General features: G+C 35.8%; 1 protein-coding gene and 1 long non-coding RNA gene across 5 annotated transcripts in view; one reads left to right on the top strand and one right to left on the bottom strand.

Moving 5' to 3' along the window:
* MIB1 (MIB E3 ubiquitin protein ligase 1) overlaps window positions 1–25,852 on the top strand; it is a 132,531-nt gene that overhangs the window by 90,676 nt on the left and 16,003 nt on the right. For both annotated transcript variants that reach the window (XM_045886943.3, XM_064577845.1), the window contains exons 13-17: window positions 11,275–11,407; window positions 15,115–15,201; window positions 17,685–17,846; window positions 21,522–21,703; window positions 23,362–23,554. In XM_045886943.3, coding sequence (XP_045742899.1) covers window positions 11,275–11,407; window positions 15,115–15,201; window positions 17,685–17,846; window positions 21,522–21,703; window positions 23,362–23,554 — 757 coding nt within the window. The remainder of the gene's footprint in view (window positions 1–11,274; window positions 11,408–15,114; window positions 15,202–17,684; window positions 17,847–21,521; window positions 21,704–23,361; window positions 23,555–25,852) is intronic.
* Window positions 1,514–4,486, bottom strand: LOC123852713 (uncharacterized). 3 transcript variants are annotated; one of them, XR_006792983.3, is made up of 3 exons: window positions 4,158–4,486; window positions 3,647–3,821; window positions 1,514–2,517 (listed from the first exon to the last, which is right to left on the bottom strand). It is a non-coding gene; the product is annotated as an uncharacterized LOC123852713 (long non-coding RNA). The 3 variants fall into 3 exon arrangements; XR_006792982.3 differs by having other exon boundaries at window positions 4,190–4,485; XR_008507038.2 differs by having other exon boundaries at window positions 4,209–4,483.

Raw genomic sequence — 25,852 nt, 5'->3', positions numbered from 1 at the left:
AAGGTCAGCACTAATTCAGGCAGTATTCAAAAAGTTCTCATATTAAGTATATTCTGCATCTGTTGGTTCGTAGTATCATGCTGCTGGTGAAATTAATGTAACTACAATTCTTTCCATATATTCTAATAGAAATGAAACAGGTGTTAAATTGCCTGGACTTAAGTGCTGAAGATAGCAATAAAACTGGCTTCTATTTTTACTAGTTATATGGGAGCTGTTTAGCAGATCCAGTTGCTCAAGTGTGCTTTTGGATGGCAGTTCAGTTTCATATACTGGCCATATCGGGGCAAGGAGAGGCCATGGAAAAAAAATAGTACAGCATTTGATAATGTCAGCATCTGTTATCCCTGTCAGAGAGACAGTTGAAATGTTTGAGTTACACCAGTGTCAGCAGATGCCCAGAGTTTACTATGTACTCAGTTAAAAATGAACAGCTGATCTAAGTGATGGATGTGACATTTTAGAATGACTGAAAAGACTCAGATATGTTCAGTTAAACTTGTAAGCACTAGAATCAGTATATAATTTTACTTTTTAAAATGAATAGCAGATGCTGTCATTTTATTTTCTGAGGATTATGTACTCTTAATATTATAGCAATGAGAATCTTTGTCACCAGGTTGTTTTAAAATAGTTATTAAAAACTTTCATGCCTAGAGAATAATGGATATAATTGTTCTACAATTTTATAATGCTCTATAATTTTAGAATGTTATAAAACATGAGTATAGTAATACCCTTTGAGTAGTTTTATAGAGGAACCTATACTTTTGAGATACATATTTTCAGTTATAACTGTAGTTGACCTTATAGCCATTTCTGTTCAACTTGGGACACATAAAAATTTTCAAATTATCATTATGCTTTTTATACACATCTGAATATTCCAGTTGAAATAATACTTTTAGTAAGAAATGATTAGAGTATATGAATATTAGTATTTCTTTTTTTCTAAGCCTATCATAGTAGCTTGAAACAGGTACTGCTTATAAAGTATTGCCAGCAGCTTTATTATTTATGATTTCTGTTAATATGTAAGTGTATATTATACAAAATAAATTTTGTATAAGGTACAAAAAAAGTATTATGATATCTCCAACACATTACAAATAGTGGGCCCTAACGTGTTTATAAAAATTGAATTGCTGTTGCCCTGTACCAGTGAAACATGATTATTCTGTCTGTGTAAATTGGTTTTTTGGCTATAGTGTTTTCATTTTATGTGCCCCTTTGGAGAAAGCAAATTCAAGGATAATATCGATAATAAATTAATTTCTTTTAAATATTTGGCCATCTTTTACCAGCGTGCCCTGTTAACCTACAATATGGCCCAGAATTTTGTCATTTTTCATGCATAAATCTTATGTTTTAATTTATTCTAAGTAAACAGTATTTATACAAAGCGAACACTAGATTAAGGACCTGATTAATTTGAGGACAACACTTTTTTTTGAGAGTAGAATGTTACTTAAAAGATAGTCTTTTCGAATTATGACTATGTAGCTTTCAAAAAGAAAGCTTAAAACAACAAAACTTGTTCAGAAATTCCTCTAATATTAGTAGACTATAAATTTATCAAACTATCAAGAACAATTGCTAAAATGTAATGACATCAGCTTTTGTTATACCTTGTTATTCTTAACAAATCAGTTAATCCTACTAATATGATATATACTTCAATTAAGATCATATTGTGGAGACAGAAAATAGGTCATGTGTATCCCTCACTCTTTTGTTCTAGTAATACTGATTTCTTTTCAGTATTCAAATTTTAATCATGTGAATACTTAATTTAAAAATGTAAAACATAGTACATTTTAAACTTAGAAGATGTAAAAGGAGTTTCTTGATAATTTTAAATCTCCTTGGTTGATTCTTCACAAAGTAGAAATCTTCACAGCATTTAGTTTCCATCTAAAAGTAGTAGGTACATTTTTATGGTGTTAGTATTGCCAAAGGTCATCTCTTTGATACTAGGTTAATTTACCATATGAAGGTCATTCACATAGAAAGAAGCAAGAGCTTCTTTTAGCTGCAGTGTAGTTCCCTCCTGGCAGTTTATTGCCTACCAAAAATACATACTTCTTTACATTCCATAGCATTGTATGTTCATATGGGTACATAAAGAAGTATGTACTCTGAGTAGGTTTTACTAAGTTGTTAGCTGTAAAAACATGAAATGTTTTATTTTCCCATTTGTTAGTAAAACATTTAGTTTACTGATACAGAGTAGTGGTAGATCATTGGCAGAGACTATCAAAGACTAAACTATAATAGATTTACCTGAAGCATGGCATTAGTGCCATTCATGGCTCCTTGTTCTTGGTGGACATAGATACGTCTAAACACTAACCAGTTATCTGTTGAACTTTGTCCTGGTCTGGTTGTTTTTGCAAGAGATTCATAGAATCAGTGGAGGTTTTACAGAGTATATTTCAGAAATTGGTAAGATCAGCCTAGTGTTTCTTCATTGTCTTCAGAGGAATTTCTTCTTATTTTGTAGTTTGCTTCTAGATCCTGCAGGTAGATAGTAATGAATTCAGTGCAAATTCTTTTTACAAACTAGATATCTTATTGAAAACTTAACCAGTTAACCAATTAGTACTTCTTCTGTTGAAAGAACAAGGAGAAAAGCTAGATCTTTTTAGAGTGTGAGTGAACTGAAGTTTTAAAGATGATGAATTTTTTGTTATTTTTTTTTAAAGGTCACAGATAAGGAACTCATGATTATTTGAGAACTTCTTTCTCGTTCCTTTGTCTTTATTAGTTACTTACCTGAATTTTGCATTTTGGTGCTTTTGTTTGGGTTGAATACACTTTCGAATAGATGTATAAATATCTAATTTTGGTGAGTTTGGTTCTTTTGATTCTTTAATTTTTTTGGTATAAAGGATCACTACCAGAACAGTCTTTTCTAAAGTCTCACTGAAAAGAATTTAAAGGTGTTAGCCTGTGACACCAGGGTCTGCACTTGATCATTTAGCTTGAAAAGACATTATAGTTGGTGAGTTGCCTTTAATTATTGTGGTATTAAAAGGTTAATTAAAAGAACACCATAAGAAATTTTCAGATTCGGGAAAGGAGAAAACAAAAAGGTAGGGAAAGTCGAATTTCTGCAGCCCGTGATAAAAAGTTGGTGAAGCTCAGAGAGAGCAAATCAGAATGTAGCAGTAGATGGCCCAGCACTACAGCAGTTTCAGCAGTGCAGTGTTAGGATTTACCATGCACATTCTGATTTATTTTTGTGACCAACTAAAAGTTAGCATTAAGTATTTTGTGATCTGCCAAGTCTCTTGGTTGACTAAACCTTGAAATAGACAGTTAATAGTTTTTAAAAGGTAGCGTACTTTGGAAGCAGGATGTGATTTACTAAGGATGCAAAATCATTATTTAATCTGAAACAAAGACTAAATCTTCAGTAACATCAGTGACAGTAATGGATTTGTACATTTTTGAGATCAAGAATTATCTGCCAGGATACTTGAACAACATTCCTTTTTACGCTACATAAGCTATCTACTTGAACTATGAAATTAGGCAATGCCCAGATAGACTTTAACAATAGAAGCATGTATCGAGTCATAATAGGTAAGCATGCAGAAAGTCATAAGTATCCTTAAAAGTGCAGGCGTTATGGTGTTGTTACCTGTAAGTTTAGTGCCATGCAGCTTTTGCAGGAGGAAGAGAGATAATGACCTAGAGAGTCACATCAGCAGCTGCCATCTCCTCTTGATCGGTCCTTCACTCTATTCGCTGATTCAGCACTTCTTTCCATGAGCCGAGGGAAGCAAAGGGCCGTATCAGTGAACACAGAACCCCACCTTTTAAGATACATTTGAAAAACAAATGAACAAACAGAAAAACCCAAAAAAGCCATCTTTTCCCTCTCCCTTCCCTTTGCCTTAAAAAAAACAAACAACAAAACTGAATCAAAGTTGGCCATTTGATTTGGAAGGTCATATTACCAGTATTGCACAGATATGAGTACCTTGTATCTGCTGTACAGAAAGTTAAGCAACCAAGAAAGGTTGGTATAATGGCCAAGAAAATGAACTTTGCTTATTTTCAGATAAAATGCTTCAGAAGAGGGCAGAAAGTTGCAAAGGAAGTTAATTTTATAATCTAAAAAAAACAAAAAGCCAAAAACCAAAACACACCTCACTCCCCCCAAGTAACTGTAAACATTCACCCTATTTTCTTTTGCCCACCAGAATACATTAGGTTCTTCTGACTTCTCAGGAAATATTCTGTATCTTTCTTGCTGTGAAGTTGTTTTTTTGGTTTTTTTTTTTTTTTTTTTTGATTTGTTTTTGGTTTTTAGTTTCCAGGATTAATTGGTAGATCTGTAGTGAAGCCACCTTGTCATATCCAGAGGTCAAGTCTGCAAGGAAGGTCAGGACTTCCCCATGGTCACTACAGAGGTTAACTTATATTCTTCTCTCAGTGGCCACGGGCTAAACTGTTACAGCTTTATAGGCAGCTAAGCATTTGAAACATGCACTCCCAGGCAAACAGGCTCTCTTGTGCCTCTCTCTTCCCTGACCATATTTAGTCAACCATAGCAAAAAATAGTCTCTCAGCTGTCGATTGTCGATCCAAAAGTGGAGGAAGCTTCTATCTTGCTTTCTGCCTATTGATTGTTCATCCTGCGGTCCAAACACTGCTTTGCCATTTGTTCTGCCCCCCCCCTTTTTTTTTAAAGCACTGCCAAATAAAGCGGTCTCTCATGTTTCCACTTACATTTCCCAGATTTTCACTGAGCTTGCGCTGAGACCAGGAAAGCCTGATGCGGCTGTCACTATACTTAGAAGCACTGCAGAGGAAAAAAGGAAAGAGGAAAAATATTACCCTGGCTAGTTGCAAGGCAGTCTTTAGACAGACCTGGAACAAGTAAAATCCCTCTGCTGCCAAAATATATTTCATAACCTAATTTTTTGTTAGTAAAAAATATTATGGATGATGATATTTTACATAACTAAAGGCCTGAAGAGATTTTGCAGGGTTATCTTTAGAGCTAGTTGTTGCTACACATGCTTTTTAAATTTAAGGAATAATATTTGAATGGAAAATATGTAGAAATGGTAAGTAGAACCTATGTATTAAAAATGGAGAGAGATCATTAAGGAAGAAAAGAGTAGTGTGTAAATGAAATCTTGGAAAAATGCTACTTAAAACTTTTAATTCAATGTCAGTTTCAGTTATTTTTTTATAGTGCTTAGATGAGAAATGGTCCGGAATGCTTTTGAGTAATTGTGTACTTTTATATTGAAACTATACATACAGAACTATTATTATTCCTTACTATATATTACATACAGAACTACTATTAATAACATTTTTATTCTATTTCATTTTTCAGATGCAAAGTATTTTTTTCCCTTCTTTTGACATTGCCATTCCTTTTAAATTTTTTGAAATAACATTTAGGCATGATCATTTCTACTTTACCAGAGACTATGAATTAGTCATTAATCTGATCTATAACATTTCTACTTTACCAGAGACTATGAAACAGTCATTAACCTAATCTATAATGAAGCATAATACTATATGCTTCAAAGGAAAAAATACTTTTGCTCTAAATTTTAATAGCATATTCACAATAAATGGTAAAGTTGAAATTTTTTTTAACCAAGGAGAAAAGAATATTATAACATCAAATCTAATGTAATTGTGGAGATACAGTTTTAAGATTTTACAAATCTAAAAATGCCCAAGAGAAGCTTTGTTCTTCCCTAAACCAAATCTATACCTTGTTCTTAATTCAAATACAGTATTCTGTTAAGTATTGATTCAATTAAGAATCAAGAAAAACTCTTACCAGTTTTTTAAGCTCAGTCTCCTACAAGGGAAGTTTGTCCTTGATATTCTTTTTGTCTTTAGCATTTAATACCATAGCAGGTGAATTATTTTGGATGACTCTTTTAAAGCAATGACATGAAGAGTGCTTCTGTGGACGTTTGTCAGTTTTGAAGAGCCAGCTTTCCTAGATATTGGAATACTTTTACACATATTGTGAGAAGATGACACCTGTCTCAGTTTAAGACAGGGTAATTTTCAGGTTTCTAAATCGCCTCATTTTTTTCTAACCATTTTGTAGCAGTGAAAGGTTTTTTTGTTGTGGTTGTTATTGTTTTTTTATTTTTATTTTTTTTAAAGATTTTATTTATTTATTTGACAGAGAGAGAGACAGTGAGAGAAGGAACACAAGCAGGGGGAGTGTGAGAGGGAGAAGCAGGCTCCCCGCTGAGCAGGGAGCCCAGCGCGGGGCTTGATCCCAGGACCCTGGGATCATGACCTGAGCCGAAGGCAACGCTCAACGACTGAGCCACCCAGGTGCCCCTGTTTTTGTTTTTAAAAGCAAATGTATAAAGTGCTGGTACTCTTCTAAACCCTTTTAAATTTTCATAACAACTTCTTTGAAATAGAATCTGTGATTCTTCTCACATTTTATAGATGAGGAAACCAAGGCATAGAAGTTAAGTAACTGCTAAAGTCACCAGCCATTCACTTTGCTAATGCCAGAATTTGAACCCAGATAGTTTGGCTTCAGACTTTGAGCTCTTTACCACCACACCATGCTCCTGCTCTGGTTTGTAATAATGAAACCAGTTAGGGAATTACCACTCTTGGGGACTTAAGAATATACCAGAAATTTAATAGGTTGCTAAATCCTCGCCTCCATTATATTCAGAAATGATTGTTCATTTGATTGTTTCTTCTTTTGTTCCATTCAACAAAACTTTGAGCTCCTTTTACTAGGCATACAAAGGGGACATAAAGATAAGTAAAACAGGGCCCTGGTTTAAACATAGAAGGAGAAATAAGAACTGATTGGTCATTTAAGAGATCATTTTGGTTGTCTTTAGTTTAAGAAAACTTGAGTACTCAGCTATACAACTCTTCTGCAGTCTGAATTGTTGCATATCTCTTTCTCATTTTGAGCTAAATTCTATATCCAAATTCTTACTTAACAAAATTAGGCTACATTAACAAGCCTTTTAATTGTGGTATCTGTCAAAAAAAAGTTTGGTGGGGGGGGGGGGATAAAAGCACACCAAAAAAAGAATTTAAAAACATCTAACTAATATCTATTCACTAGCTATAAGTAGATGAAAGAAAATAAAAACCAGCTATATTCATTTATTAAAGTGATGACCATGGATAGCATCTGGGTGTGTATCTTCCCAGGCTTCTTGTCTGCATCCATTCAGATGGGGGTAGGTATCGAACAAAAATATGTTTAGAATATCACATACTGATCTGCTTTTAGTATGCCCTGAAGAACTTCTGCTTGGGATTGATCAGCTTTCTTAGTAGGTTCCTTTATGAATTCTGGACTGACAGGCTTTATTAGCTTTATTATTTGAGGGATTGTTCATTAACTTAGCAAGCATTTAGTGATCTAATTTTTTTTTTACATTAATATGTAAGACCTCCACAGTTTATCTACTTGGGTTTGTTTAGAAAAATGTTGCCTATCTCTGAAGAAAGTTTGTAAAGCATGGCAGGCCCTAAAAATGGACCCAGTGCCATTTGACTGCTACATACCAATGTAGACAGCTGCTTGTCCCTCTACTTCTTAGAACTCATTTGTTCATCATTCAGCAAACGTTTGAGTATTACCAAGTGCCAGGGATTATACTAGGCACCACTATTAGTTGTTCCGGAACTTAATGCTTCTTTGGCACTCTTCACAAATGCCTGCTTAACTGGTAGCAAGATCTTATCTTTAAACCATCCATGTCCTTAACCTCTTGGAAAACAACCAGATTGAGAACTAAAGAAGAGTGTTTGGGCATTAGGGAAAATACCGCCAAATCTCATGTACTGTGCTCCACAGGTGAGAGCCTGTTGACTCAATACAATTATTGATGTGCCAAACTGGTAACGCCCTGATCCCAGCAGCCCTGTGGGCCTGAGTACTTACAGCCTAGGTCTCCTCTTGAGGAACGACAGCGCTGCAGGGGACAGCCGGCAGCAGCATGCCTGGTTGGACTGTGGGCGCCTCAGATTGTCCACCCCACGTAAGTGGGACTAATTAACAGAATGGATTGGTTCTGAAGTGAAAACTTGCTCTCTGAAAATCTGAATTTTGCATTTTAGTATTAGGATTTGATGGACTTTATAGAATGTTATCTAGAAGGGACTGGGATCATTTTTGTCACTTCTGACAGTAGCCTGGAATTACCATCTTTCTTTTGCTCTTATACTTCAGTTACTCATTTTGTACTTAGAGGAAAAGCAAAAAGATAAAAGATAGTGAGAGATGGCAGATGGCAGAGGGCTTTCAGGAATACATATCTATTTCTGTTTAAGTACCTCACTAACCTTCTGAGCCATTGGCTCTTCTTTCTGAGAGACTTCAGCTTTCTCTAGCTTTTTCACTTAGGAAATGCAAAAGCCCAGAACAAGTTAGTGAATGGCTCCATCTCAGTGGATAGCTTATGCCCAGAGAAGGAACTGCTCCTCTTTCCCTTTCTTTCGAGTTGTTGGCAGCATAATATGGGAAGGTACTTCTGAAACAGGAATGCAAAGTAGTGGGAAACATGGTTTCATTAAGAACCATCTTCTCAAGGATATCTATTCAATAATGTGACTTAAAAAAAAAAACTTGATGAAATTAGCATGAAACCACACCTTATAATGTAAAACTTACTGTCATATTTATATATCTTGGCTATAAGAACTAAAGTAGCAAATTTAAAAGATTTTAACATAGTAAGCCTAAATATTATTTTAGTGTTTTGACTTAAATTTTTTAAATCTAATATATATGCATAAGTAAATCAAATACTACTGCAAAGCTTATAATAAAAGAGAACTATTTTCTGCTTTATCCCTCTTCATCCCTTTGTTCCCCCTACACCCCTCCCCCAATAACTTCCAGCTTGTCCTGTAGTTTTCCTAATGCATCAATTGTAGATATTATCTACTGATTTCATGTCATGAGAAATGAAGATTTAAAGCTATTGACATCATCTATTACCATTTCTCTCAACATAATCCTATCACAGTTTTTGTTTAAATCAATGTGTTTACATTATTATCTTATAATTACATTTTTTTTTACTGAAACTTTTTTTCCACATGATTTAATACTTACATCTTCTAAACTCTCCAAAAGAATCATAAAACCCTTATAAATTCCATTTCTCACATGGTCAGATGTGTAGAGTGCTAGATAATGTTTGGCATTGGCATCATGATAATGCCAAATCCAAACATTCAGTAATACAGTGTGGTACTAGAAGTTTTCCCCATTAAGAATCTGAGGCAAAGTTACATAATATCTAGTATCTCTCTCTCTTTTTTAAAAGATTTTATTTTTAAGTAATCTCTTCACCCAATGTGGGGCTCGAACTCACAGCCATGAGATTAAGAGTCACATGCTCTACCAACTGAGCCAGCCAGGTGCCCCAATATCTAGTATCTTATTTTAATCCGGTGAAGGAGGAAGATTAGAATCCTTGTAATTACTGTAAACGAACTAAAGCAGGAAACCTGAGCTTTGTATGAGGTCTGCGAGTGGGATCTAGGGGTTTGTAGCCTCTCAAAATTGTGGGCAGAGCTATATAATGTGCATTTCTCTCCATAGTTTTCCATAGATTTCCAAAGAATTCTCTCACCCCTAAGCAGTGATTATAACTTTAGTAACAGCCACTGAAAGTTGTCTTTAAGCTGTGATTCTCAATATATTTTGGGTATATAGCTCCCCCTCCCTAACGCCATACCCCCCTCCCTTCTTGCAACCATCAGTTTGTTCTCTGTATTTATAGGTCTGATTCTGCTGTTTATTCATTTGTTTCTTAGATTCCACATATAAGTTAAATCATATAGTATTCTCTGTCTGACTTGTTTCACTTAGCATAGTATCCTCTAGGTCCATCCCTGTTGTCACGAATGGCAAGATCTCATCCTTTTTATGTCCAAGTAATATTCCATTATATATATACACCACATCTTCTTTATCCATTTCGTCTATCAGTGGACACTTGGATTGCTTCCATATCTTGGCTATTGTAAATGCTGCAGTGAACAGGGGTGCACATATGTTTTTGAATTAGTGTTTTTGTTTTCTTTGGGTAAATACCTGATAGTAGAATTATTGGATCATATGATATTTTTATTTTTAATTTTTTGAGGACCCTCCATACTGTTTTCCACAGTAGCTGTACCAATTTATTTTCCCACCAACAGTACACTAGGGTTCCTTTTTCTCTACCTTCTCACCAGCATGTTATTTCTTGTCTCTGATTTTAGCTATTCTACAAGGTTGTAAAGTGATTTCTCATTGTGGTTTTGATTTACATTTCCCGATGATTAGTGATGTTGCGCATCTTCTATGTGTCTGCTGGACATCTGTATGTCTTCTTTAGAAAAATGTCTATTCAGGTCCTCTGCCCATTTTTTAATCAAATTGTTTGTTTTTTTTGGAGTTTAGTTGTATAAATTCTTTATATATTTTGGATGTTAACCCTTTATCAGATATATCATTTGCATATATCTTCTCCCATTGAGTAGGTTGTCTTTTGTTGATGGTTTCCTTTGCTGTGCAAAAGCTTTTTATTTTGAAGTAGTCCCAGTAGTTTATTTTTGAAGAAGTATCTCTTCTTGATAATTACGTCTCCTGCTCTTTTATGCTTTAATCTTTGATGGTCTTTAGGATAACTGTCTGTCTTGCTCTGGAAATATTTTGTTATCCTTAAATTTTAAATATTAAATTATAATTACCATTTTACATGTTTTGGTATCAACTAGATTTAGCACTGCTAAATGACATATATCAGATTTTTAACTGCAATTCATGATAATCTACCAGTTACATGAAATTTGTCTTTTTATTACTATTATTCCTACTTCGTTGTTGTTACCTGGCTGTTCTTTATTAACTCTTTCATTAATAGATACTATTCAAATTGAACCTAAGAGTTTCCACAAAACCATAAATATGTCCTCGTTTGGATATATTTCTTTCCCCTTTGGTTTTTTTTTTCTCTCATAATGTTTTCCCCTTGTAATACTCCTATTCTAGTTTGATTCTATTCCCCAAATGGTGATAGTTTGTTTACCTCTTTAAGCATCAAAAAGCTGCACATTAGAGATTTAGAAAAAAATACAATTCATTTGTCTCTGAGGGCATAATTTTCTTTAAAGAAGGATGTTTTTTATTTCAAAAGTTTCCTTGACATATTTTTTCTAAAGAAAATAATGAAATATTTAATTAAATATTGAATTATGTAAATATCAAAATCATATAAACTTGACTTTCAGTGCAATGCGTGTTTTACTATCTAAATTACCAAGACCATGGATTGTGGATGAGAAGAAAGATGATGGTTATACTGCCTTGCATCTGGCTGCCCTTAACAATCATGTAGAAGTGGCCGAACTGTTGGTACATCAGGTAGGAAAAGCTGTGCCATAATATTGCCATTCATTCATTTATTACTTCATCAACTACCTGTTGGTAGGTTATGGTAAAACCCCAAGATGATGCAAATTCAGATATGGTACCTATTCATTCTGCCTAACACTGGTTTGTGTGTGTGTGTCTGTGTGTGTAAGGGGGTGGAGGGTATCCTTTAGCCCTGTGTGTGTGTGTCTGTGTGTGTAAGGGGGTGGAGTGTGTGTGTGTGTGTCTGTGTGTGTAAGGGGGTGGAGGGTATCCTTTAGCCCTGAGTATTCCCTCCTACAGTGTTCCTGGATTGGTCTGATGAAATAGGCATCAACAAACAGAGATTTTCCAGAATCACTGCCACTGTTGTGTAAGTATCCATTAGCCATAGGACCAAGAACCATTATGTTGGTATCTAAGCTTGTGTGGCCAACTGCCATCAGGTAACACCAGGCTGCAGCCAGGATCTGGGGATTCAGGTCATGACCACTGCTGGACTCCTGGAATCTTGGCTGGATAGCAGCACAGGTTCACCTCAGTCATTTCATTCATCTCTGAAATAAGATGACGTTATATTTTTATGAGATTGGATCTTGGGGGAACTTATTTCCTGTAGTTTTATGATGTTTTAGTTTTTCAGCAAAAATTTTAAATACATATGCCATAGAGAAGCACTGAAGTTACCAAAGAATTATCTGTGATCTCTTGACTTCAAGGAAGTTACATTCTAAGTTAAGAAGATGAAATAGCAGAAAAATTTAGTAAATTGTTCATTATGTGTAATTAGCATCACATTATAGGATAGACACTCCATGAACTATAGAATTCTAGTTTAGATAAAAAAAATAGTTCAAAAGTTAAACTGTTTTCCCCTGCCATTTTAAGGCATAATTTTTATTATTTTTTTATTGAAGTATCGTTGACACACAATGTTACATTAGTTTCAGGTATACAACACAGTGATTTGACAATTGGAATTCTATTCATTATGCTCTGCTCACCACAAGTGTAGCTGTCATCTGTCACCATACAATGCTATTACAATACCATTGACTAGTAAGCCTTTATTATTAAGTTACTGCTCTTAGAAGTATTAATTGTGATAATTTCCTTTTCAATCCAAAATACAGATAACTTACGTTATGCCAATATCACACTATCTTGATTATTGTTTTTTAGTAAGTCTTGAAATCAGTTAAAGTCCTCCAACTTTGTTCTTTGTTCTTCTTCTCAGAATTACCTCAATATTTTAGATCTTTTGAATTTTCCTATAAATTTTAGAATCAGATTATTAGTTTCTATTAAAAAATCTTGGCATTTTGTTTGCTCTGCACATTTTAGATTTGTCTTTTTTTTAGATTGATCTTTAAGTAGTTTTTTCATGCGATTATAAGTTGTAGTGTTTCAAAGTTCAGTGTCTGTATATTGCAAACATAGAAATACAGTTATTTTTTGTATGTTGACCATATTTCCTGTGATTTTGCTTTGATTACCAGAGATCATTAGGGGATTAGAAATTACAACCACAGTGAAATACTACTAATCTACTACTACTACCTACCAACGAAAATGACGAAAATTAACCAAATGTTGGTTAGGGTGTGGTGCATTTAGAATTCACATACATTGCTGGTGTTTTCCAAAGCAGCCATTTTGAGAGCAGTTTGGCAATTCTTAATAAAGTTAAACATGTATTTACTGTACAACCCAGCACCCCCCCTTCTATTGTACCAAAGAGAACATTTCCACACAAATACTTGTACTAAATATTTGTAGCAGCTTTATTTGTAATAACCTCAAACTGGAAGCAAGCCCAATGTTCACGAACTAGTGTCTAAATAAACGAATTATGGTACATCATACAGTGAATACTACTTTGGAAAATCTAATAATGGAAAAGTTCAGGAAACTTAAAAAGAAAATCCCTCATTTTCTGTATCTATGAGAAAAGGCATGATAAGAAAACAAGCTGAGATATAGTTCTTCATGATGACACCCAGAGAAACATAAATAATAAAGACAAATCAGAAACTCCCATCTTCTAGAATATGTCGTAGCATTACTGGAGTTTCAGCTCTACCTAACACCCCGAGCAAGGGCACAGGTGGGGTTTCAAAGTTGTCTTTAGAGGGCATGAATAGTTCGAAGATGTAAACAGAATAATAAAGTTTATCTTCTGAATTTGTAGCCCTTTTCTTAGCTTCATTTTTTAAATTATTATGCAAGACATTGTATAGGGCAGTTTTACCTGTTATTTTTCTTAATCCTTCCTGGAGGGAAGGAAAATTTTTTCTTTCTTCCCTTCTAGGTTCTTTGGCTAGTCTAATAATTAAATTGACATGAGATATAACAACAAGAGAAAAACACATTTAATTTTGTACATATGGGAGCTCAGAAAAATAGGAGACTATCTAAAGTGACCAAAGCTGGCAGCTTTTATACCTTTTATTTTTATTTTTTTTTAAAGATTTTATTTATTTATTTGAGAGAGAATGAGATAGAGAGAGAGCATGAGAGGGGAGAGGGTCAGAGGGAGAAGCAGACTCCCTGCTGAGCAGGGAGCCTGATGCGGGACTCGATCCCGGGACTCCAGGATCATGACCTGAGCCGAAGGCAGTCGCTTTAACCAACTGAGCCACCCAGGCGCCCCGCTTTTATACCTTTTAAACAAACAATTATTTGTGGAGAATTCACAAAGGGGTTTGTGCTTGGGGTAGCAAATAAATAAACGAAGTAACAAAGTTTATTTATACAGTCAGTTCTTGGCCCTTAATTCCTTATCTCTGGTAATAAGGATGCCTTCTACCCTCCAAGTGCAGGGAGGATAGTCTTCACAGAGAATTTATTTCCTGCTTTCAGGGGAGCAAAGGAAGGTCAGAGTGTCCTTGCACTGGCGGTTTCTTAAGTAACTTTAATTCAAAATAATCAGTATTCCAAAGTGGCATTATTTTGGGGCAGCCCCCCTGAAGCCCATCATCACAATAACCCTGGCAATAGGTTGTACTATGACCGTGTTAGAGCCGAGGAAATGAGCATGATGTGGCAGAATCCTTGCTTAAGTTCTTGAAGCTCCAGGTCCCTTGGTGCCAGTGAGTTCAGAATTTTGCTTCTCAGTTCCTTTCCTCTGTCCTTGGCATCAGCTGTTCTCATATAGTGCTTTGACTATCCCAGGACCCTGGTAGGACTTTCTGCTTTCCCTTTAATAGGTATTTTTACGTACTAATTAATTAAACATTGTCTTCTCACCCTCCAGCAAAGTTCCTTTTCACTGAATAAGAGCTCAGTCACGCAGCAAGAGTAGGTGACCTTATTAGGTCATTAAAGTAAATCTAAATCCAGTAAGAAGACTCACTAATAGAACTTTTTAGGAAATTTCATTTACAGTCAAAAGGAAATAATTACCTCTTACTGTATAATGGAGATTGAGATGGAGCTGTGTTTGAGCTCTGTACTGAACTTTGTTCTTTAACTGTTCCTATATGGAGTCACTATAATAAATAATTATTGTAAACGTGCTGTTCTAGCTCAGAAAGTTTGCTGCCCCGTCCAGTTTTTGCTGTATTGCCAGCAACTGTTACGAGAACAGTGTTGCGGTAGCTGGAAGAGAGGAAGGTGGTCAACAGTGTTCTGTGTTACTTACTCCTCATGAAAAGTTATAGCTGTAGTGTTCACAGTTGTCAAGTTTTGAGTACGTAAACTTTGTTCTTCTCGTTCAGGGTAATGCTAACCTGGATGTCCAGAATGTGAACCAGCAAACTGCCCTGCACCTTGCTGTTGAACGACAGCACACCCAGATTGTGAGGGTAAAGTATTTACTAACAAGAATCTTACCTTATAGTTGTGTTTCAACCAGACGGATTTCTAGAAAGTCTTGAAAATTACTCATGGTTAGATTTTTCAAAAGACATAGTTGGACCTAAAAGTTATGATTTTAGGCTAATATTTTGCATCAGTTGGGTAAAGAGTTCTAATTTATAATAGGGAAAATCTTAAAACTGTGATACTCAGAGACTATTGTATAATTGTTGCCAGACTTGTGACTTCCCAAATATTAAATCAGAGAATTTCAAAGTAACATATAAATTGGATTTTTGAAAGCACATTCCCTCTTAATTTGTATAATTGAGAGTGAACTATAATTAAAAGCTTAGGCTGGACGTTTGCTGCACAGATTCCAAAAAAGCTGAAATATGTATTTTTATTTGACTAATCTGATATTCCAGAGACAATATTTGAAAGATTATCGGTTTAAAATTTTTTTGTAGAGCAGTGATTCTTAAAGTTTAGAAGCTGAACCAGCAGCATCAGCATCACCTGGGACCTTGGTAGAAAATTCTTGGGCCCCACCTCAGACCGACCAAATCAGAACCTCCAGGGGTGGGAACTAGCAATCTGTGGTTTAACAAGTCCTCCAGGTAATTCTCATGCATGTTAAAATTTGAGAAACACTGTCCTAGAGTGACATTTTATGTAAGCTTTTGGGAACAAAGTTGAAAAAAACACCACTGAAAAATGGTAATTTGCCAAGAGAGGTAAGACCATATGCTTGAGATTGGCTTCTGTTTATGGTGTTTTTCTAAAACTCTGACAGCATTTATAGAAAGGATTAGGAAAATCAGTAAAACACCGTTAACTAAAGTCTTAAATATAAAGTTATATTTACTATTTAAAATATCTTTGAGGTGTATCAGTTATGCATTTTATATGTAGTTTAGCAAACCCTTCACATATATTGTTATATAAAATTCCTCTTGCTCAAACTGAGGGTTGCTGGAGGGGAGGGGGGTGGAGGGATAGAGTAACTGGGTGATGGACATTAAGGAAGGCATGTGATGTAATGAGCACTGGGTATTATATAAGATTGATGAATCACAGACCTGTACCTCTGAAACCAATAATACATTATATGTTAATTAATTGAATTAAAATTTAAAAAAATTTAAATACTAAAAAAATAAATAAAATTCCTCTTGCTAAAAATTATTCATTTATCTGTGATATTTGGACTTTTTATGACTGTACATTTGGAAAAATTGACCAAAGAGGATGGAATAAATAACTTGCTTGTTTCTTCAAGTAATAGAAGAATTGTGAACATTTATGATTTGGTCCTATTGGAAGTACTTAAAATATCCCAACTTGCATATCTGAAATTCAAAGGAGAAAAAGGGGGCGCATGGCTGGCTCAGTCGGTAAAGCATGCAACTCTTGATCTTGGGGTTGTGAGTTTGAGCCCCACATTGGGTGTAGAGATTACTCGACAAAATCTTTTTTATTTTTAAAGATTTATTTATTTATTTGAGAGAAAACGAGAGCGTGAGCAGGGTGGGGAGGGGCCAGGGGAGAGGGAGGGAGAGTCCTAAGCAGTCTGGGCACAGAGCCCAATGCAGAGCTTGATCTCATGATCCTGAGATCACAGCCTGAGCTGAAACCAAGAGTTGGATGCTCAACTGACTGTGCCACCGAGGTGCCCTGAAAAAATAAAATAATTAAAAAAATAAAATAAAAGGAGAAAAAAATGTCCTAAATTTCTCCTAGTTATCTTTTTCTTAGTAGAGTTGATGAATTAGCCACATACTGGTTCTCATTTCTTTCTGTTTTCTCTGATTTGATATATTTGAGTAACCAGAGCTCATCACTATTTGTAAAGGAGCCACAGGAGTTTTAAGAGTAGCAAACGAGGGCACCTGGGTGGCTCAGTTGGTTAAGCAACTGCCTTTGGCTCAGGTCATGATCCTGGAGTCCCTGGATCGAGTCCCGCATCGGGCTTCCTGCTCGGCGGGGAGTCTGCTTCTCTCTCTGACCCTAACCCCTCTCATGTACTCTCTCTCATTCTCGCTCTCTCAAATAAATAAATAAATCTTTAAAAAAAAAAAAAAAAAGAGTAGCAAATGAATACATAAAGATAATTAGCTTTAGTGGCAGTCGCTTCAGGTGGGCCCAGGGCTCTGTCACTAGTACTTGATCTTATTTTATTTTATTTTATTTTATTTTGTTATTAATTAACATACAGTATACTAATAGTTTCAGGGGTAGAGTTCAGGGATTCATCAGTTGCAAATAACACCCAGTGCTCATTGCATCACATGCCCTTCTTAATACCCTTCACCCAATTACCCCATCCCGCCATCCTCCTCCCTTCCAACAACCCTCAGTTTGTTTCCTATAGTTAAGAGTCTCTTACAGTTTGTCTCCCTCTCTGATTTTGTCTGTGTTACTTTAGATATGTAGTAATTTCTTATGGGCCAGAGAGACCTTAGCAAAATGAGATGTCTTTCTCTTTTAGCTTTTGGTCCGTGCAGGTGCCAAATTAGATATTCAGGATAAGGATGGGGATACTCCTTTGCACGAAGCTCTGAGGCATCACACCTTGTCTCAACTACGTCAGCTCCAAGATATGCAAGATGTGGGGAAGGTCGATGCTGCATGGGAGCCATCCAAAAACACAGTGAGTAAAATAATCTTTAATTCAGTACTACTGGAAGTATCTTCAATGCAAGATCTTGTATTTTCGGTTAATTTAATCTGTTTCTGATAAAATATTTATCAGAGCTGCATATATGTAGAAATTTAGTTTATGGACTAAGTAATAGTTAATTCTGATTATATTGCTTCAAATTCTTACTGAAAGTTGTTTGGTTCTTCTTTTTTAACTTTAGCCATTCATATGGGTGTGTAGTGGTATGTTGGGGTTTTGATTTGCATTTCCCTAATGACCACTGATAAATTTTTTTAAAAAATTATTTATTTTTGAGAGAGAGCGAGAGCACGAGCACAAGCAGGGGGAGGGGCAGTGGGTGAAGCTTATTGGGCAGGGAGCCCGATGCGGGACTTGATCTCAGGACCCTGGGATCATGACCCCAAGCTAAAGGCAGGTGCTTAATGGACTGAGCCATCCAGGCACCCTGATTTTTTTTTTTTAAAAGATGTTATTTATTTATCTGAGAGTGAGTGAGAGAGAGAAAGCACAAATGGGGGAGGAGCAGAGCGAGAGGGAGAAGCAGATTTCCTGCTGAGTAGGGAGCCCAATGTGGGGCTTGATCCCGGGACTCTGGGATCATGACCTGAGCCGAAGGCAGACACTTAACCGACTGAGCCACCCAGGCACCCCAGTGACTACTGATATTGAACATCTTTTCATTTGCTTGTTTGTCACTCACATATATTTGATGAAGTGTCTATTCACATTTTTTGTGTATTGTTTTGTTGAGCTGTTTTCTTACTATTGAGTTTTGAGAGTCTGAATTCAAGTTCTGTATCAGATATGGGATTTGCACCTATTTTCTCCCCATCTGTGGCTTGTCTTTTCATTCTTTCAGTAGTGTTTTTGGAAGAGCAGAAGTTTTTAATTTTGATGAAGTCTAATTTATAAATTTTTCTTTCATTGTGCTTTTTGTGTCCTATCTGAAAAATCTTTGCCAAACCCAAGGTCACTAAGGTTTTCTCCTCTTTTGTACTAGAAGTTTATTAAGTTTTAGCTGTTACAGTTAGGACTGTGATTCTTTTTTTTTTTTTTAATTTGAATTCAAGTTAGTTAACATATAGTGTATTATTAATTTCAGAGTAGAATTTAGTGATTCATCAGTTGCAAATAACACCCAGTGCTCATTACATCAAGTGCCCTCCTTAATGCCCATCACCCATTTATCCCATCCCTCCACTCCCTTCCCCTCCAGCAACTCTGTTTGTTCTCTATAGTTTGAGTCTCTTGTAGTTTGTCTCCCTCTCTATTTTTAGCCTATTTTATTTTTCCTTCCCTGACCTATGTTCATCAGTTTTGTTTCTTAAATTCCATATATGAGTAAAATCATATGGAATTTGTCTTTCTCTGACTTATTTCACTTAGCATAATACACTATAGTTCCATCCAAGGTGTTGCAAGTGGCAAGGTTTCATTCCTTTTGATGGCTGGGTGATATTCCTTTTGATGGCTGGGTAATATATATATACCGTATCTTCTTTATCCATTTGTCTGTCGATGGGCATCTGGGCTCTTTCCATAGCTTGGCTTTTGTGGACACTGCTGCTATAAACATTGGGGTGCATGTGCCCCTTTGAATCACCTTTGGATAGATACCTAGTAGTGCACTTGCTGGGGTGTAGAGTAGTTCTATTTTTAACTTTTTGAGGAACCTCTAAACTGTCCTTCAGAGTGGCTGCACCAGCTTGCATTCCCACCAACAGTGTAGGAGGGTTCCCCCTTCTCCGCATCCTTGTCAACATGTATTGTTTCCTGAGTTGTTAATTTTAGCCAATCTGACCAGTGTGAGGTGGTATCTCATTGTGGTTTTGATTTGTATTTCTCTGATGATGACTGATACTGAGCATTTTTTCATGTGTCTGCTAGCCATTTGTATGTCTTCTTTGGAGAAATGTCTGTTCATGTCTTCTGCCCATTTCTTGGCTGGATTTTTTGGTTTTTTTGGGTGTTGAGTTGGATGAGTTCTTTATAGATTTTAGGTACTACCCCTTTATCTGATATGTTAATTGCAAATATCTTCTCCCATTGCGTGGGTTGCCTTTTAGTATTGTTGATTGTTTCCTTTGCTGTGCAAAAGCTTTTTGTCCTGGTGAAGTCCCAGGAGTTCATTTTTGCCTTTGTTTCCCTTGCCTCTGGAGATGTGTCTCACAAGAAGTTGCCGAGGTCAAAGAGGTTGCTGCCTGTGTTCTCTTCTAGGATTTTGATGGATTTCTGTCTCACATTTAGGTCTTTCATTGTACTATGACTCATTTTGAGTTAATTTTTAAGTACAGTATGAAGTATCAGAGTTCATTGTTTTGCATGTGAATGTTCCAGTTATTCCACCACCATTTGTTGAAAAGCCTTTTTCTACTGAATTGTCTGTTGTGCCTTTATCCCAAATCAATTAACCATATATGTGAGTCTTTCTGGATCCTGTATTCTGTTCTGGTGATCTGTGTCTTTAGCTATGTGATGCCAACCCTACTGTCTTGATTACTCATTTTTAAGTATGTGAAGAGAGGGGCACCTGGGTGGCTCAGACCATTAAGCGTCTGCTTTCGGCTCGGGTCATGATCCCAGGGTCCTGGGATCGAGCCCCGCATCGGGCTCCATGCTCTGTGGGAAGCCTGCTTCTCCCTCTTCCACTCCCCCTGCTTGTGTTCCCTCTCTCGCTGTGTCTCTCTCTGTCAAATAAATAAGTAAAATCTTTTAAAAGAAAAAAAAAAAAAAGTATGTGAAGAGGTTCTGAGACCAAAGTGTTTGAGAATTGCTGCCTTTCCATATGACCATTGGTAAATTCTCTAACTCCTGTGTGCCTTTCTCATTTTATTTTATTTTTTTGAAGATTTATTTATTTGTCAGAGAGAGAAAACAGCAGGCAGAGGGGGAAGCAGGCTCCCCGCTGAGCAGGGAGCCCAATGCGGGGCTCGATCCCAGGACCCCGGGATCATGACCTGAGCCGAAGGCAGACGTTTAACCAACTGAGCCACCCAGGCGTCCCTCCTCATTTTAAAAAGGAAGGGGTGGAATAATTACCTCCATAAGGTTGTTGTAAAGATTAAATGAGTTAATTCCTGGAAAGTGCTAAAAATAGTATTTGGTCCATTGTAGGTGCTCTACAGTATTTGATAACATGTTTGAATGAGTAGCTCATATGATATCAGAACATGATTTATCTCCTCCATTTCTTGGCTCAGTTCCTTGGTGTTGGTTCTTTTCTCTGTTGTCTCTCCTCTTACTGTTTCATGTTGGTTGCCAGCAGTTCCAGAGCTACATTGGTTTGGGGACTACTATTTCCTCCATATGTCAATCATAAGTCCCGTTCTTGAGTTTTATTGGCTGAATTGACCTGATCTGTCATCCCTGAACTAATCACATAAGATGAGGTGGATATCTGACTCTCAGCCTTCTTTGGTCCACCTGTAACAGTAGACAGTGGGGTCAGTCCTCAAACTACACCTGAGAAAACTGGAGTGAAGGGGGGGGAATGGATGTTAGGACTGCAACTCATAAATGCCCACCATGTTTATATAGGCCATAAGTTCTTTCCAGACGTGTATTTTTATATAATACACACACAGACATGCACACACATTTGGTGGTAAGAATTGATAACAGATTCCTAAGGGGAAAATCATGACTCTTTTCATTTGATTTCAGTTAATAATGGGACTTGGTACCCAGGGGGCGGAGAAGAAGAGTGCAGCATCGATTGCCTGTTTTTTGGCTGCCAATGGCGCTGACCTTAGCATTCGAAATAAGAAAGGTCAATCGCCGCTTGATCTCTGTCCTGATCCAAGTCTCTGCAAAGCACTGGCAAAGTGTCATAAGGAAAAAGTCAGGTTTGTATCATTTATTATCATAAAACTTAGTATTCTCTCTCTATATAGAGTACCATGTGGTTTCATAATGGAGGACTTGATTACTTGAAAATGTTTTTGTCTTTGCTCATCATCTTTGTGCTGACCCTTTTTTCCTTAAAAATTTTCCTGCAGACACTATGTCTCTTATTTCATGTTGTATTCTCTACATTACTGAATATGACACTTTATGCATAATAAATGCTAAGAAACTTTTCTAAACCAGTCTGATCTTCCAGTACTCCTACATGTTAGAGAAATTTATCTATAAGAAAAAGTCTTACTAGTGAAATGGCTGTGATTAATGTTAGATGTATTTAAAATTTTAATAGACCTTTTTAGGAGAGGCAGTTTACATGCTCACCAGTAAGGTGTACCTCACACAGATGCGGTAGTAATTCCAGCACCCTGCAGAGTGCCTGACAGGGACTCACTAAGTATCACTGAAGGACTGAAAGAATTTGAAAGAATGAATACATGAAGGAACCAATTCCTGATGGAGTTGTCTCTAAAAATGATTTCATACTTGTCTTCTTTTCTAAAAGTAAAATATATCAGTGATTTTAATTATTATTTATAATGCAACTGATTTTCTTCTTATGAGATATTGTAGACATACAAAGAGGTATATTTCATTACTTTTTTTGTCCAGATGGTGCTGTGCAATTATTACTGCCCTTTATATCTGGTTCTTGTCATTGAACATTTCAGTAGTTGTCCCTTGATCTTTGTGTTCTCTTGCCTCTTTTATAATTTAGGTGTAGTGATAAATGACTTCCCTTTGGAATCCATACCTTAGAGCTGTGTTAATGGGGAAATTAATGCAATGAGGTATATACATTTCTTTAAGTGTATCCTTAAGGATAAAATTCTGTTACAAAATGACAGCGCGCATCTAAAAACATAGAAGGCACTATAATTACTGCAGTAATAACTTTAACACTGGTGTCTAAGATGAAACCGCTTTGTGTGTGCATGCATGTTCATGAGTTTCTGAAGATTGTGGTAGAAACAGAGTATCCCCTTTCCTATAGCTGTAGTTGGTCATTTTTATGTATTTCTGTGTCTTGTATCTATATATTTATAGATGAGTTCTGTCTTTCCATAGTACAATTTTATGCTCCTTAAGGATACATTGAAAGAAATGTCAAAACAGCAGCTGCAGTGACATATTTTCCACAGTGCCCTGTCAGTTGTGGACTCTGGTGATGCTTCATTCTGTCTGTAGTTAGGATAACTAACGTGGGCTCTAGCTAGAATTTTTGTTTTATTCCTCTGCCCTTCTCTGCTGGCTCTGTATAGATGAAACAGAGTCTGAGTGAAACTGTGTTCATGTTAAATTTTTTGTGAGTAGTGTTTTTGATTTCTTTGTTTGAAGATTCACCCTTTTCCGTTGGGTGAACTATTTGTTCAGTTTGAAATTTAAATAGTGTTAGAAGTATGTAAAGATGCAGAGATGTATATAAATGGAAAAATACAGCATGTTTCTTATACAGATGTTACAGCTTAATTTTTTTTAACATAACTAAAGCTGTTGTTATGTATACTAATGATGCTCTCGATATTTTTAAAAGCATTTTAATTAATGAAGTAATATAAATATTCTGATAGGATTGATTATAAATATTTTCTTTTATTAGTGGTCAAGTAGGTTCTCGAAGTCCTTCTATGATTAATAATGATTCTGAAACCTTAGAAGAGTGCATGGTGTGCTCAGATATGAAGAGAGATACTCTTTTTGGCCCATGTGGACATATTGCTACCTGTTCTTTATGTTCTCCACGAGTCAAGAAATGCCTCATCTGTAAGGAACAAGTTCAGTCCAGGACAAAGGTAATATATTTTTAATACAGTTTTTTATCATTTTATGAAGTTCTTTCAGACTATAAATAATGATAAGATTATATGATGCCATATGTCTGTTAAATTTCGGTCTAAGTGATTTAAATATAAGAATGTATAATTTATATATTTATCAAGAGAACAATTTTTTGAGTTTCCTCCTTTAAATGTAAACTGTAGAAGTTAAAAATAAAATTGATCTACTGTTTTGCTTTCAAAGCCTCCTATAACCTAGAGATGTATTTAATTCCGTTTTTATTGTAGTTACTTATATTTTGCACCTTTCTTGAGTACATGGGCCCTCATATTCATCTTTATAATAAAGACCACTTGATTTTTTTTTTTTTTTTTTGGTAGAATGTCACACATTCTGGATTTGATTGTTTTATCACGGTATTAATATGTTTCTTTATCCTCTGTGTTTCCTGTAAACTGGAAGTGAGATCTAACAGCTTGATTAGAGTCAGCTTAAACATTTTTGGCAAGAAATTCTTACAGATGATGTTACTCACTTTGTATTGTGTCCCACCAAGAAGCAAATAAAGGCTGATGATCATCATCCTGCTGTTAGTGAAGACCAAATTCTATATCCACTCTGAACTTTTTTATCTTGTCTGACTCTTGGCTTTTTGAGAAGTATTATTCTTTTCTTGGTTTCTGGTTTCATTCTTTTTCTGTGTAACTTAGTGCTTTATCATAACTGTACCGTCTTGCCCATTTTGGTTGTACTGAAATAATTGATTATCCTTTTTAGTTTTTCCATATGTGTGTGTAAAGTGAGATTTAAGTTTCTTACAAATGATTTCTCTTAAGGTGAGTGGCTTAAACCATTGGTTTCATTTATGGAATTTATACTCTTTTTTCATTCCCTTCTTTTTATTCTCATTTTCCCCTGATGTTTCTTAAGCTATTCATTTACCTTCATTAATTAGAAAGGAGCTGGCACTAATTCTTATAATAAATTAGCTGGCAGTGACTTAAAAGGTGTTACCTTGCCAGTGCTTTGTACATTTTCATAGGGAACGTTCTAAGACTGGGAGACTGTTCCTTCTAAGCAACAGTTTGGGAACGAATCTGAAAGAATTTAAGCCATTTTCTTATTTTTAGATTGATCTGTGTATTCTGCTGTTGTGCTTGAAACTTTTTGTGTTGGATTAAGCCCTATTTCAACAAATCTTTATTGAGCACTTGTTTTGTAGTGAAGACAGAGGTGTATATGATAATTCCCTACTAAAAAATTGTAACCTGCTGGTAAACTATGACTTAGATTTAAAGCTACTCTGCCATATAGGATGTTGTAGGTGCTTTAAGAGAGATATAAAGTGAGTTCAGAGCCCCAGGTTACCTGCCAGAAGCAGAGTCTCAGATACAGAATAGCCCTTACTGGTCTTCTAGTCCAACTCTAGGATTCACAGTTGAAAAAACTGAAGCCCAGAGAAGTTTACTCAGAGTACCAAACACAGGTCTCTTAATCTTAAGTCCTTATTCTTTCCCCTGTGTGATGATGCACAGACACAATTAAAGAAGTGTCTTCAGAGGGAAGATTGATGGAACAGGGAGGTAGAGAGGGAGGAGTATGCCGTCATTTCGTTTTAGACCACTTTTGAATTCCAAGAATTAGTAGACTGTCAGTTTGACTTTCAGATTAAGAAATTTTCAAACCTGTAGAAAAGTACAAAAAGTAACATACCCACCAAATAAATTTGCCAGGTTAGCTGCAGAGCCTTTGAATATAAAGAAATAGTGACCCCAAGTGGTTAAAGGATAATGAACATCTTCATTAAAGATAAAGCAAATTATAAAACTAGTATTTAGAGGAAGGGGGATAAACAAGCTTTGTCTCTTTAGCAGTTAAAGAAATGTAAATTAAAAATTATGAATTACCATTAACCATTCCTATCAAATTAGCATAAATTTTAAAAATGCTAGCCAGAAAAGTGGAAAATGGACACTCTTTTAAACACTGCTGGAGGTTGAATAAATGGATTCATGTTTTTGAGAGACCATCCTGACAATATTTATGAGGCTTTACGATAAACATGCTCTTATTTAGTAATTCCATTCCTGGGAATATAACCTGGGGAAAAAATTCAAAGGGGAAAAAAGTTAAGACTACAAAGATTTTTTTCACTTATATATTAGGGGATTTGGTAAGTAAATGATTGTTTAATCAATTTGCTAGATTATTTTAAACTCTTTATGAACAATTCAGACGTATAAACAGTTGCAGTGGAAATCTTTTAAAGAAATAGCACATCATTATATAGAGAGGAAAAGAGAATTATCATG

Source organism: Mirounga angustirostris, unplaced genomic scaffold, assembly GCF_029215605.1.
Source record: "Mirounga angustirostris isolate CCGP_5_RB_7025 unplaced genomic scaffold, mMirAng1.0.hap1 SCAF_14, whole genome shotgun sequence".
Classification (NCBI taxonomy): Eukaryota; Metazoa; Chordata; class Mammalia; order Carnivora; family Phocidae; genus Mirounga; species Mirounga angustirostris.
The sequence above is the reverse complement of the archived record's forward strand: the minus strand, read 5'-3'. Positions and strand labels throughout refer to the sequence as shown.